Genomic DNA, 14,293 nt, shown 5'->3' with positions numbered 1-14,293 from the left:
GCCCTCACGGCACATTACTCGCTTATTGCAAACCATGTAAACCGTCTCGTTCGACACAAGAGTATACACAGGGTGACAGAGGACCTTATTTCCATGATAGCATTACTAGAGGCATGTAGGTATGTGAGTGAAAGTTGACATAGAAATCTGTCCTTAAGGAAGTGGAAAAGGAGATTCCAGAGACGTGGAGGCATCAAATCTTAAGTGGTATTTCAAAAGGTGGTGCCACCGTGTAAGTATGCCCTGCTTGACATGAGTAATGGGTGTATAGGGGTATGCGATACCTGGTTGGAGTGGACTGTTGAGAGGCCCCTCGTTGCTTTGGTGATCTTGGCAACCATAGCTCATTTTCTGCATGCTTAATAATTACTTAGGCAGGTGTGTTGTTGCCCAGGGCTGTTAATGGCAGGGAAGGGACGTCGTCATGTTTCTGACCACCTACATGGTCCCGGCAGATAGACCAAAGTGTTCTGTCATGGTGGCTGGTTCGGGGCTGGTAGCACATCCCGTACACGTACCACTCCCGTCTCTGGTCTATACGGGATGGCGTGAAGTGAGAGCCCAACAAGTTTTCTCCTGAAATGGCCGACTGCCATTCTCACCTTCGTCTCCGTGGCAAGCGCGGTGCGTGGAGCGACATTGTGATTTTGATGGGCTCCAAGGCACGGGCTAGAGAAGCAGGGTTGCAGCAGTCTGTCGTGCAGTCTAGTCCCTGTTGGGACAAGAAGCAGGGGATCATTGGGCGATAGCGCGATAAGCCTAAAATCTGTCAGGGGTTTTGGTGTGCAATTGTGGGACGGTCGAATCTCGGCCACCGATAATTCATCACGCTTTCTGCCTTCTCCATGTAGGCCACCCGGCGGGCTGCTTGCGAAAGGAGAAAAACCCAGACGGCATGGGCACTTCCCTCTCTGGCAATCGCCGTGGCCGATCCCACCCCTGGGCCACCACGTCGTCGAATGTTCGAAAGTTGGGTTCTGTAGCCAGAACTGTAGCCACCAGACCGCGATTATCAAAGATGCTCAACGGCCCGGCTAGGACTAAAACAGAGGGTAGGACGGGTCCGTCTCATGCCACTTGGATTGTTGTGATGGACGGTAGGAGGTAGTCACTGGCTGTAGTGCAAAAAAAGGGACCCGGACTTGAGATGAGTTCAAGGCAAGTAGCAGCAGCAGTCGTAGTCGTAGCAGGAAGCTCGCAGTCCAGTCTGTCAAGGTACCACCCTACGTACGGAATAACAAGTAGGTAATGATAAATCTGCTCCTCTCTCTCGGCCTCTTCCCCCATTGCCCCCTCTTGCTACAAAGCAAAGCAACCCGTTCAGATTTATCATACCCATATATCTTTCCCTCCTCCTTCCTCAGTCCTTCCCGATCCTTCTCTTACCGACTCTCACTCTCCCTCCCACTCTCACTACCACCCGACTGTAAGACTGCACGGAAGACACAGGCCTGCAAAAGTACGTAAGTCGGACCCCGAGTGACCATTGGCACGCCACAGCCTATTTTTTCGAGTTAAACCCGACCCTCTCCTCCCTCCCATGCCATGCAGATGTTGATCCCCACCAACGCCTTCCCAAATATGCGTACCAGATATTGCAAGCCCGGGAAATGGGCGGTGAAAGCCTTCTCAATCCCCGGCGACCATTTCTGCTGACACCCTTCTCTCTGCTTCTCTAGATCCGACGCTGTCTGTTCATAAAAGGCAACAGCAACAACTTTCAGAAAGCCCCCGTTCTTCTCGACAAACCAACACCAGCTCGTTCTCCCTGCACCCCAATCCGTCGCAGTCATGGCCGCCCGCCCCCAGAACATTGGCATCAAGGCCATCGAACTCTACTTCCCCAGCCAGGTACGTTCTGCAGAGCCAATGCTTCATGTTTGATTTCGCCTGCATATTCGCTTTTGGTTCCCCGGCTGCATTGCGCGTAGCAAGCAGAATTGGGGGAATTGGGCCTGACAGCTTGATGTTGCTGCTCAACCAGGGCAGGGGAAAAAAAAGGAAAACACCACGAATTTGCCCCTCCCCCTCACCTGCCGAAATCGCATGGACCCCTAAATTGACACGAACCTTCACCCCCACAGTATGTCGAACAGACCGAGCTCGAGAAGCACGATGGCGCCAGCGCTGGCAAGTACACAATTGGTCTTGGTCAGACTAAGATGACCTTCTGCGACGACCGAGAGGGTATGTTCCACTCTATTTATTCCATGTGTACTGGTCCCCCCTACTGACGCGATGTTTGTGTTACCTTAGATATCTACTCGCTCGCTCTTACCGCCACCTCGAAGCTCATTAAGAACTACAATGTCGACGTCAACAACATCGGCCGCCTCGAGGTCGGCACCGAGACCATTCTCGACAAGTCCAAGTCGGTCAAGTCGGTTTTGATGCAGCTCTTTGGCACCAACACCAACATTGAGGGTGTCGATACCGTAAACGCTTGCTACGGTGGTACCAATGCCTTCTTCAACGCCCTCAACTGGATCGAGTCCTCCGGCTGGGATGGCCGTGACGCTATTGTCGTTGCTGGTGACATCGCTCTTTACGCCAAGGGCAATGCGCGCCCGACGGGTGGTGCTGGCTGTGTCGCTATGCTGGTTGGCCCCAACGCCCCGATCGTCGCTGAGCCCGGTCTGCGCGGATCCTACATGTCTCACGTCTACGATTTCTACAAGCCTGACCTGACCAGCGAGTACCCCTACGTCGATGGCCACTACTCGGTCAACTGCTACTTCCAGGCTCTGGACGCCGCCTACAAGGCTTATGGCGAGCGCGAGGCGAAGCTCCAGGGTTCCAACGGCAACGGCCACGCTGCCACCGACTCTACCAAGACTGCCCTGGACCGCTTTGACTACCTGGCTTTCCACTCCCCTACTTGCAAGCAGGTCCAGAAGTCCTACGCCCGTCTCCTATACCATGACTACCTGGCCAACCCTGACAGCCCCGCATTTGCCGAGGTCCCTGGTGAGCTGCGCGATATGCCCTATGAGAAGTCTCTCACGGACAAGGTCGTGGAGAAGACCTTCATGGGCCTGACCAAGAAGCGCTTCGCTGAGCGCGTCCAGCCTGCGATCAACGTCGCAACTATGTGCGGAAACATGTACTGCGCCAGTGTCTGGAGCAGTCTGGCAAGCTTGGTCGGCAACGTCGACAGTGCTACCCTTCAGGGCAAGCGCATCGGTCTTTTCAGCTACGGTTCCGGTCTGGCCTCCAGTTTCACCTCGTTCCGTATCAACGGCAGCACCGAGGAGATCTCCAAGGTTTTGGACATCCCTAACAAGCTGGCTTCGCGACGAGCTCTCAGCCCCAGCGAGTACGAATCTGTAAGTTGATGAAGTCATTCCCCCCGTTGCTTATTGGCAACATCGTGCTAACTGAACTATAGTTCTGTGATCTGCGCCACCAGGCTCATCTCCAGAAGGACTTCACTCCTAAGGGTGATATCTCTACCATTGTCCCTGGAACATATTACCTTGAGAAGGTTGACGATATGTTCAAGCGGTTCTACTCGGTCAAGGAATAAGATCTCGAAAATCGCATAGAGCTTTGATATTGATTCAACACAGCCACCGAGGTGGCGAACCCCGCTATGCGACGTCTTGTTGTCTTGAAGGACAATGATCTCGTCGCATCAAAGCGTAATGGTACTCCCACGAGCGAATACCACCAGTCATGAGTGGAGGAAACGATGCAACGAACGTAGACGTCAAAAGAAACGTCAACTTTTAATAATGCCGAGACTATAATATCTCGGCCAACCTAGAGGCTTGTATATACCAGGGGAGCTTTTTACAAAGCAACCATTCTTGCAAGCATTGCTTCGAGCCAGATAAATAGACTTTTACACTATCAATGACCACCCGCCTTTGTTGAGTTGAAATTGGTGGCCAGGTCTACATACTGAGATAAACTCTGAAGACAATAACATCACTTAACCCATTTTCTGGTCGGTTGTGCTAGCGTGTCTTCAAAATCATACGTACATGGCTGAAGATTCGATGCGCCGCATTTGCTTAGAGAGGGTTTAGTGTCAGTTTTGTCAAACCCTGATGCCCCAACGCTGATAATATATACATTCTATATGGTACAGCCACTTATGGCAACCGGCCATTCCAGCTAAAATTCGCTTTGCTTTTGCTGGCACATATACATCTATGGTATCTTGTTATGCTATTCATTTCTCACAGGGTCTTCTGCTTTTGCTCTTCCTTCTCCTCCCCGCCCTTCTTCCACTTCCAGGTCGCCTTGCGGTGCAGCCAGTAGTCGCCGCTCTGGATGCTGCGGGCGATGCCGACGAGCCCGCCGAGGGGCCACGTCTTCTTGACGGCGCCCTTCCAGCCGCCCTCCTCGGGCGCGTCCTTGACGCGGACCTTGTCGTAGACGTCGGGCAGGTTCGCCGCCGTCGCCTGGTACTTGCCGCGGAGGGCCTCGTACCACGCCCGGATCGGGCCGTAGGCGCCCTTGTCGTTCTCGCCCCAGAACTCGGATCGCTCGTAGTAGGTGTGCGCGTAGAGCCACTTCATGCCGCCGAGCTCCTGCAGCTTGGACTCGAGACCGCGGTTCGCGGAGACGAAGGCAGCGCGGTCGGAGGGGCCCCAGCCCCAGACGCCGATGTTGAGCATCTCGCCGTAGGCGGGGATGATGGTTGGGCTCCGCCATGCTGCTGCTGCTGCTGTTGTTGGATACCGTCGCGGCGCAGGTGCGGGTGGAACGTGGGGCCCGCGGGGGTCTTGAGGGGGCAGAGCCACAGGGGCCAAATGCCGAGGGAGTCGTCCACGTAGTCGACGAAGGCCTCGGCCGTCTCGTAGGGCAGGGCGAGGTCCTGGACGAAGAACTTGGCGCTCTCGCCGCTGGCATGCAGGGCGCGGTAGAGCATGCGGGTGTGGAGGAAGTCGTCGAGGAACCAGCGGAAGAAGCGGGTGAAGGGGACGGGGCGGAAGTAGTCGAAGGCGGCGGCGCCGACCCAGAAGCCGCCGCGGTCGTACCGGAACAGATACTCGGCGAGCGGGATGTGCTCCGTGACGCGGCCCGTCGTCAGCGCCGTGGCCGAGCTGGTCGAGGCCGAGGCCGATGACGAGGGCAGCGACTTGGTCACGTTCTGCACGTGCAGGTAGAACCAGGGGTCCCAGGCCGCGCTGAAGGTCTGCGGCTTCTGGCCCGGCGGCGGCGGCTCGTCCGTCAGCGTGCCGCTCACGATGACGCCGTGGGTCTTGGAGAAGAGGATGCCGTCCACGTAGTCATTCTCGGGCTTCGCGCACTCCTCCTTGACGACGCGGATGGCCTCGGCCACGCTCGTCGTGCGGCGGTACGTCGTTCGCACGTAGCGCTTGGCCTCGATCAGCTGCAGCTCCAGGAGCGTCGTCACGCCCAGGGTGCCGACGGACCCGGCAGCGCACTTGAAGAGGTCGGCGTACTGGCCCCTCGGGTTGGCCGCGGCGAGCTCGGACGCGTCGGGGTGCCCCGGGTTGGCGGCGTTGACGACCTGGCCGTCGGGCAGCACCATCTCGACGCCCTTGACCGTCTCGTCAAAGTAGCCCCAGCGGAAGCTGCTGCTCTCGCCCGCGGTTCCGGCGAAGCCGCCGCCGGCCGTGATGCCGGGGAACTCCATGACGACGGGCGGGATGAGGCCGTGCGGCAGAGTGGCCTCGACGAGCCGGTCCATGGGCACGTTGGGCTCGACGAGCGCGGTGCGCTTGGCCTTGTCGACCTTCAGGACATTGCGCAGCGACGAGATGTCGACGAGCCGCGCGGCCTTTTTCAGGTGCGCCGGCCGCGTCGAGTTGGTGGACCCGTGAAAGATCCGGTACGGCTCAGACCGATCAAAGAAGGATTTGATGGTGGCGGAGATGAGGCTCACGGACTTCTTGTGTCGCTCCATTTTCTTGGAGGATTTTGTGGTTGTACCTGGTCTGGTGCTTGTGTAAATTATCAACCGTTATTAGCCCCGTTGATTCCCGTAGTTCCTGCACTGTTGCTTACTTCGCAGGTGCTGCATCGGACAGCAGACGTTGAGGCCCCAAGATTCAATTGAGATGATAAATTTCCGAGATAGTCGTAGTCCATTGGCAGTCGACGCTCAGACTCGGCGCTAGCGGACCCCGGGGTCTGGCACCTCTGCACGCCGCTGGGTTAGGGGGACTTTTGAGGGGACTTCCAGGGTAACGGCGCCGTCAATTTTGACATACGATGAAACACGAAACACCACGATGATTGAAACGAGAATATGATCTATCAACATTAGATCTCGGTATTGTACTATGTATGTAAAGGCATGTAATTCAGGAAGCATCTTCGTATATACCTGGCGTGGGTATCAATTTGTGCTTTTCGTTCGTTTCATCTCTTCCACCCCAAAGACGTGTGACGAGGTCATGCATGTGTGCGACTTCAAGCCCACCAACATCATCCGAAACTCATTCAGACTGGCTTAACGCAGATGACACCCAAAGTACAATCCCTGTTTTCGCAACCAGGCTCTACAGCTTCGCAGGCGTGTTCGGGAACGACGATTTCCGCCCAACCCTGTCAAATGCAAACCTCCGGAGATCCTCCTCGGTGAAAGGGCTCAGGTTCTTGACATTGATATCGACCTCCTTCATGGTCTTGGCTTTGATCGTGGTGAAGCTCGACCGGATCTCTTGAGGACTTCCGCAAGCCTGGCTAATAAACTTTGCCCACCCGTCGAAACACCGCGTGGACTGTGGCGCTTTTTCCAGGATAGCGGCAAACACGTGCGGCATCGCCTCGTATTCTTCAAAGACGACAGCGACCCCATCCTTGACCAGCTTGGATACAAACCACTTATCCTCGTCTGCTAGGCATTCCCAGCCGCAGCACACGTAGATAGGCGGCGCCCTCTCCCAGGAAGCGTTCAGCTGCAAGCATGCCAGTGGATGGAGGAGGAAATCATCGTCGATGAAAAGGTGTTTCCGTGGTGGTTTGGCAGGCCAGATCGCATCTTTCGGCTGCTTGATATCTGCGAGATCCCGCGGCCGAGGTAGATAGTCCCACTTCTGATTTGTCGTCCATGATGGCATGCTCTGGACAATATCTAGCCACGGTGAGTTGGCGGCTACCGCAGCCGGTAAGTGAACCTCTCTTTCGTGTCCAAACCAGGTTACCTTGAGGCCCCTTCGCCGAATTTCAAGGACTGTCTGCAAAAGGGCTAGACTCAGATTTCCTCCAGCACTATGGCCGTTAGTAGACAGCGTGGAAACAGGGGTTAGCTATCTTACCTATCGCCGCTAAATACGGTATTGGAGGCATCGACGGCCGCGTGGACTGCTCCAGGGGTGGGTAGAGAAGCGTCATATAGGAGACAAAAGCATCCAGTAATGCGGAAGGGAACGGGTCTTGAGGCGCAAGTCGATATCGTACAGAGTAAACTCTTCCACCCGTCAATTTGGCAAGCCTCTTCGTCGTGGGCCGGTGAGAGGCCGGGTCCATTAGATAGTAGGCGCCACCATGAAAGTAAAGTATTGTGACATCACTGCTGCATTCTTTCATCATTTCGCCGTATTTCTGCTGCTCGGGTATTGCTGGCAGCTCCGAACTGGGGCTCGCATGAGCACGGTACCCCGTCCACTCCGCCTCGACGGGAACAATATCCGGAACTCTGCAGATTCCATCGGCAGCGACAAACTGGCCCTTTGACGAGTCAATAGCAGCAAGAAGAACATCACGGATACTCTCCTCTGGCGGTACTTGTGATGACACCTTGCTGATCCATATTCGGCCTTTGATTCCCGGATCCCTAAGTGTCATGCGCTGTGTCTTGGATATAGGCTGCGGGTTTGGCTGATCCAAGAGGCTGCGCAAAAACGAGACTATCACGTTTTCTCGCAGATCTAGGTAGCGAGAAGGCTCTGACATTTTCAGGACATGTAATAACACGACCCTGATGACAGAAGGGATTTTGGGCAACACAGTCCAGAGCAGCGCGAGGCGCGCCTTTGCTGCCTTCGTGACGCCATCTCCTGGCTTCGGTTCTGCCATTATGCTGACGGTCTGCCGCGAAACGGATGATGGCTTCCAGGAAGGCTTTCGAAGGATTCCGCTGGGCAACGGTTCTTAGTCTCAGAAGGCGGTATATAAACAGTAATCGAGTATACCAATACCTCAAGAGCTCGTGCCCCGGTTTAAGTATAACTGAAGGTAGTTAAAGCCGAGGCAGTGCCTAGGGATGGCGGTGTTGTTCGGCTAAGACTAAAGTATGGAGAGGCACAGAGTCCTGCTCCGTACGACAACGCAGGAGCACACAAATAAAAGAGTGCAGAGTGTATCTTTTTCTCGTGCAGGAGAAGACCCAGGAAGGAAAGAAGAAAGAAACTGGTCCAGATGGATCCCGTACCTACCGCCATTTTGATGGAAGGTGTAATCGAACTCCCACTCCAGGGATGTTCCAGTACATGGTCACAAAAAAAAGTCGATGGTGTCAATGCCATTACATTGGTGCCAATGGATGGGACTTGTGAAAGGCAAGCCCCTCCAAGCAAGGAATAGCCCCAAGGCATGTCTTGGGGGCAAAGTCGAGAATGACGCTAACCGGTACGCGAACCGACCACGCGGACCTCTCGGCTGGACTAGATTCGCTACCGTACACGGTATGAGGGATGTCATGGGGCATGGACAGACATAGGGGTGCGTTCTTGCGCGGCAACACAAGTGTCAGGGTGCTGTGCTATTACCACTATATGCAACGGGCTTCACGAACAAAATTGCGAAGCCGAGCGATGATGGTATGATATCCTTGGGCCAATTCATGTGCCCGACCTAGAGTCCAACGGCCCAGTGGTAAGCAACGAGGCACCCGAGTCATTGCTATCAGTCAGCTTGCCGCAAATACGAGCAGGGTCCAGACGAATGACACCTGGGACGAACAGAAGATGCGCGTCGATTGTGCGATCGGCGCCGTGTTGGTGGTGAAAGGAGCACGACTGGTCGCATCGGTTGAAGACAAGATCGGCCGTCTTTCTCTCCGAAGGGGACCTCCTGTCTCCCTTTTTAGAGTTGGAGAGCCCCGAAGTGTTTCATTTGTTTCATTGTGTGAATATTGCAGGCGTATCCACCATACATCGTACGCTATGGCCGTGGTATTGTTTGCTTGCCTGCCATCGTCAAGGACGGACGTGGATAGAGAGAGTAGGGGGCATGACAATCAATGAGTGGGTGGTACTGTACGGTGCAGTTTACATAGGACCTGGTCCATGTTGCAGGTCGCTGTGGATCGATGAAAAGACGTTGAGGATGGATGGAGATCGGCACTTCCTCGCTCACTAAACCCCCTCGTCGAAATTCGCGACTTTGGCTCGATGCGGCAAGTGTAGCGGAACAAGTACCGAGGAATGGATCGTCGTCCGGGGTCTCTTCTTCGTTTCTTTTCTAAGATGAGTCCATGGCAGATTCCATGGCTTAAAGAACGGCTGTCCAGACTCCAGAGCCCAAGGGTAAAAAGCCAATCGCCTAGTTTTCAGATGCTCGGCCCCGCCCGCAGCCCGGCCCAACAGGAATAGATCGATTCTGCAACAGCTGACGCCCGCTAGGTGCAGGTGGCCATGTAATGTTTTATTGGGCCTCCAACGTCTTTTCCCCCTTCGTTGGCCTCGGCTCAGTCATCATCAGTCGTGAAACCAGCTTCAATGTTGTATTGAGCTTATTATCTTTGGATGCCTCTGTACATACATGTACATACGAGCAGGTAGCAAAATGATCGGCTATTTCATGGAAAGTTTTAACCTGCGTCATGATACACGCGGCGCCATGCAATTCTCCAAATTCCCCTCCGTTTTGGGCGGCGCACTAGCCTCCCTACTTACACAGGCTGCGAGTTTGGGTGGCGTATGCACATCCATATGTAGTGCAAAATACGCTGGCGCCAATATGCCATTTTCCGAATTGACTTCACTCATTCCCCATGGGGTGACCTCTTGAGCAGCTTTCGCCAAGTCGTCCGACTTCCCTGGTGTGCTCCAACACGTGGCATCGTGCTTGAGGCGAACAATCGCCCGCCTTCATGCCAGCGTCATCAAATCTAGCAAGGCAGTGAATTAAGGGAGTGGTTTTTCTCAATTCTTGATTTCATTCATCTGTCGCCAATCACCTGAGACTTGGCTCTAACCGGTCGTTACTGTAGCCTCTGCGAGAAGTCGGGTCGTACCCTTCACCCGGAAACCCCGTACTGAGCATAGACGTGAACTTCTAATTGCCGGTCCTGATCATTGCTTGGAGCTGGCTAGCTATCCCATGCAGTCTGATGGCATGTCCACGCACATCGTCGTTGACTCGACGAAGAGGTGGTCGGCCAGGACTAATCGCCGACGGCTGGCAGTCGGTCCAAGCCTGGTGACCTCCTGTATTGAATCCCTTCCCTGTTGACTGAAGCCTCCCTTGACCCAAAGTCGAGAGCAGTTTTCCCCTTCTAGATGGCTAATGAGTCCCTGCGTGCTCGGTTTTACACAGTCCTGGAACTGCCACTGTGTCGGCGGCATTGTACCTTCAGGTGTTTCTCCCGCTGATTGCTAATGTATAATCGGAAGACCGCCCCTTTCACGTCCGAGGTATACGACCGGTGCGGCTGTATGGAGACATCGCCAGAGTCGCCAAGACGCCAAATCCGATAAACGTTGCCATCGCATCGAGAATAAACTCCCAGTTACTGGAGCGTGAATTGCCGATAGTTAGGGAGTCGAAGTGGAATACCACAGTGCAAATCGTGATGACAGCTGTCTGCACCAGCCAAACCAGGAATGAGAACAACTTGCTTGAGAAAAGGAAGTCTTTAACAATGGCGTGCTCTTGAGGCCAAGTCGATGCTCTTGGATGGGCGGATATCCGAGTGAGGAGAACTTGCTGGAGGCAGTACTGATTGTGTTGACCTCCTCGAGAGAGATCCGTCTTCGGCTCATTTTGAGTGTCGCGGGAGCCTGGGAGCGTTCTTGTGTACCGCAACAGCTCCAGTGCATCTTCGTCGTGCGGTTCCCTCGCCCAAACATGCTCGAGAACCATGCCCAATGGCTGGATCAGAAGAATTAGGGGTACAAGTTGCCCAAAGCCCCAAGTGCCTTCTTGAGTCTGGGTCATGGGCTGCATCTGACCTCGAGGGATCAGGACCTGGATCGTGCCAAAGATCAAGCCCATCATAGACAACCAAAGAGATGCCGCAAAAGAGGAGAAAACTTCAAGCACCACCATAATTGGGAGTGCTAGAGCCAGCAGAAGCCGAAACATCCACAGCCAGAACCACGAGAACCCGCTACGTATGCTGCGTTTCTCTGCTGTGAACCGTAAAGCATACACCAGGAACCTTTCTATTGGCCCGCGAAACCATCGGTGATAGGCGCCGCGAGTTGACGAGAACAACTGACCCATCTTCCACAAGTAGCTGACACTCAAGATGATGAAGCCGATTGGTGCGTCCGGGCTCACGCTGGCGCCCCTGAGGTTCCCCCAGAAACAACGGGCGAGGATCGCCCAGCCCGTCTTGTCGCTGTCGATTCCCGGCCACGAGAAGATGCCCCAGTCGTTGCTGATGGTGGTGACAAGACCGACGATGAGCATGACGAAGAGAACGAGCATGCCGGTGAGGCGCCAGGCAAGGACGCCGCGGTGGCGCTTGAGGTAGGACGCGAGCAAGGTGATGGCCGTCAGGTGCACGCTGCTCGACATCCACGCCAGGTACAGCACGATCTGGTAATGGTAGGCCGAGAGGGCTCCCGTGCGGAGCCCCTGGAAGCCGGCGCCCATGATGGCGATGCCTGTCACGATCTGCTGGTCGCTCAGGGCGAGGGCCGCGGTGCGGAGGCAGGCCTCGGCCTTTGCCCTGAGCTTGCTGGGCGCCCGCTGTTCCTCATGCTGCTGCTGCTGCTGCTCACTTCCATTGGTTGATCGGGAAGGATAAGATCGAATGTGGAAGACGCGGCAGTCGATGGGGCTCAAGAGCTCCGAGTCCCCAAGACCAAACAGGTAGGCGACTAGGACAGCGGTAAAGGTCAGGTAAGCACTCAGAATGAACGCGGTCACTACGCCGACGCCGGAGATATCGGCATTAGCTTCGATAACAGCGCCATTCTGGAGCACAATTGGGCAGTCGGCCATCGAGAATTTGGCTGACTCAGCCATCTTTGTTCAAACGTCTATCTGTTGCCGAGATAGAAACGAATTATTCAAACTTGGTAAAAGGCGCCCGACGAATCTTGCGATGCTTAAGGTGACTCGGTCGGGATGTAATTACCCTCTCATTTTGATGTGAATGGCCTAACCTAATGAATGTGAGGTTATATTCTCCAAGGATAAATCGATACAGAAAGAGGCCGCACGGAAAGAAGCATTTGCTAAACCCAAGAACTGTATTATTGAAGAGATGTAGGCTCTATTGTGAACCTGGTAGCTGCCAGGATTCTGTCGGGGAAAAGGAGCTCTATCATCACGATTAACAAGTCGCAATGTCACGATCTCTGTTGATTCGCATGACCAGACTTCTTCGGCGCAAACCTTATTAAGCATGCCACTAAAGTCTCCAAAGACATACCACGCATGGAGCGTGTTGCCGCAAAAAGAAGCGTTGCTCGGCTCGAGAAAGTGATTGTCAGGTTCTAGGAGCCCTCGGGCTCCGGGAAGAAGGAATGCATCCCCTAAGGTTCATTCTCCGTGGTAAAGACAGGCATGGAGCCTGTCAAATAAACAATCCAACCTCATTTATCACCTCAGTGACAAGCAAGAGCATTGCCATTCTCAACGAATCACACACAACATTGGTATTTCAAGAGCGCATCATGATGTCTTGTTCGCATTAAGAGTACCTTCAAGTCCCCCGAGTCTTGTTGATATTAAATTTCTACTTCTGGCAAGTAGAGCTGTGCAGGGGCAAGATACCACGACCACCCATGATATGCTACCCATGATAAAGAGAAGAGCGATGAGGGTTCAGCCGGAACCCATTATTCGTATCGATCGCTTGACATATATGCATACTACAGTTCCCCCAAAGCTTCCCCAAAGCAAATCGCTGCTGGTTACTACACTAGAATACAGGCAAGGGGCTCAATAACTTAAGAGCTGCCGCTTGCTCCCTGCTGAGATGTATTGTCTGCATCGCTGGAGCCCTGGTTTGCCATAGCCAACTGCCAGGCTGGGATTGCTGCTGTCCCTGCAGGCATTCCACTCGCGAATGGGCTTGAACGGCCACCCAGAGAGGACAGATAGTCCTGTCTGCCCGATGTAGATGGGGTTTCACCATTGGTACCGTTCTTAACCTCCCCATTGCTCTGGGACTCTGGCTCATTCCCGGGTGTTACGGTCGAGGTGGAAGGCACATTGCTCCGTGCAGATTGGAGATAGCTGTTGTTGGGGGCAGAGGCAGCGGGTGCAGTGGGTGCAGCAGGCGCAGATGACATGCGCTGACCGATAAGCGACTTTAGGCTTTTCACTTCGTTGGCAATCTCGCGCAGCCGTTCATCTGTGAAGTCCTTGTTTGCAGCCATACTCTTGGGTATAGCGTCCTTCAGTGACTCTACCTCGCTCCGTAGCCGATCCGTTTCGTCCTCTTGGCGACGTTTTCCAGATTTGGTTTCGGTCATGCAGTCTTCGAGCTCTACGAGGATCTTATCAAGTTTTTCAGTCCGATCTTGTTCCGAGGCTTTCAGCGACTCGGTGTCTTTCGAGAGCTGCTCCAGAGTCGCGAAGGCCTTTTCGAATTGTTCGTCGACGGTAGCCTTATCCTGCTCCAGCTTTTCGGGCGTAGGTGGTGCTACCAGCGGATATAGATAACGCTTTGGGAACCAAGTCAGCTTAGATTAAAAAAACGCACTCTTCCCATCATTCAGGGTTCCTTACCTTTGAAATGGCGTAAAATCCATACCCAACACCTCCTACCACAGTCGCCATGATGAACCAGTCTCGCCAATCCCGCTTAGGGGGCGGGGGAGGTGGAGGTTGCCAGCCATAAGGAGCGGCAGATGGATAAGACGCGTTATAGTATGGCTGCTGTTGATGCTGTACAGGTCCGGCGACGGGTTGCGATGGGGCTGCGACGGGATGACTTGGAGGTGGTATGCCGACTCGCGCAAGAGAAGCGTCGATCTCTTCTTGCGTTAGGTTCTTGGACCGGAGGAACGATAGTTTATTCTCAACCGGAGACGCGGCGACATTGGGGTCTTGCAAGACTGTGCGGGTTGGATCGTTAGATGGAGCCCATCGGTCGCGTCTGCGCGTTGGGCGCACTCACAGTTGACCGCTGAGGTCACAAGTTCCTCGCGGATAGGCATATCGGCGGTGGCTTTGGCGGACTTATCTC

General features: G+C 54.4%; 5 protein-coding genes across 5 annotated transcripts; 1 reads left to right on the top strand and 4 right to left on the bottom strand.

Moving 5' to 3' along the window:
• Positions 1–1,791: 1,791 nt before the first annotated feature.
• Positions 1,792–3,526, top strand: PG986_011944 (hydroxymethylglutaryl-CoA synthase; the record flags this gene model as incomplete). The annotated part of the gene is made up of 4 exons (XM_066848166.1): positions 1,792–1,851; positions 2,085–2,187; positions 2,257–3,326; positions 3,389–3,526. The coding sequence occupies 4 exons, from the start codon at positions 1,792–1,794 to the stop codon at positions 3,524–3,526; spliced, it is 1,371 nt and encodes a 456-aa protein (XP_066694862.1).
• Positions 3,527–4,184: 658 nt separating this feature from the next.
• On the bottom strand, positions 4,185–5,881 carry PG986_011943 (24-dehydrocholesterol reductase; the record flags this gene model as incomplete). The annotated part of the gene is given in 2 exon segments (XM_066848165.1): positions 4,185–4,675; positions 4,690–5,881. The coding sequence occupies 2 exon segments, from the start codon at positions 5,879–5,881 to the stop codon at positions 4,185–4,187; spliced, it is 1,683 nt and encodes a 560-aa protein (XP_066694861.1).
• Positions 5,882–6,479: 598 nt separating this feature from the next.
• On the bottom strand, positions 6,480–7,998 carry PG986_011942 (uncharacterized protein; the record flags this gene model as incomplete). The annotated part of the gene is made up of 2 exons (XM_066848164.1): positions 6,480–7,191; positions 7,256–7,998. The coding sequence occupies 2 exons, from the start codon at positions 7,996–7,998 to the stop codon at positions 6,480–6,482; spliced, it is 1,455 nt and encodes a 484-aa protein (XP_066694860.1).
• Positions 7,999–10,548: 2,550 nt separating this feature from the next.
• PG986_011941 (uncharacterized protein) lies at positions 10,549–12,120 on the bottom strand (the record flags this gene model as incomplete). Its single annotated transcript, XM_066848163.1, has 1 exon — positions 10,549–12,120. The coding sequence occupies one exon, from the start codon at positions 12,118–12,120 to the stop codon at positions 10,549–10,551; it is 1,572 nt and encodes a 523-aa protein (XP_066694859.1).
• A 929-nt stretch (positions 12,121–13,049) lies between these two features.
• Positions 13,050–14,264, bottom strand: PG986_011940 (uncharacterized protein; the record flags this gene model as incomplete). The annotated part of the gene is made up of 3 exons (XM_066848162.1): positions 13,050–13,769; positions 13,834–14,162; positions 14,225–14,264. 3 exons carry the CDS (start codon positions 14,262–14,264, stop codon positions 13,050–13,052), a joined length of 1,089 nt encoding a protein of 362 aa, XP_066694858.1.
• Positions 14,265–14,293: the final 29 nt, after the last annotated feature.

Source organism: Apiospora aurea, assembly GCF_038362705.1.
Source record: "Apiospora aurea strain CBS 24483 chromosome Unknown utg000008l_segment0_segment0, whole genome shotgun sequence".
NCBI classification, from domain to species: domain Eukaryota; kingdom Fungi; phylum Ascomycota; class Sordariomycetes; order Amphisphaeriales; family Apiosporaceae; genus Apiospora; species Apiospora aurea.
This window is presented reverse-complemented; position numbering and strand designations above follow the sequence as displayed.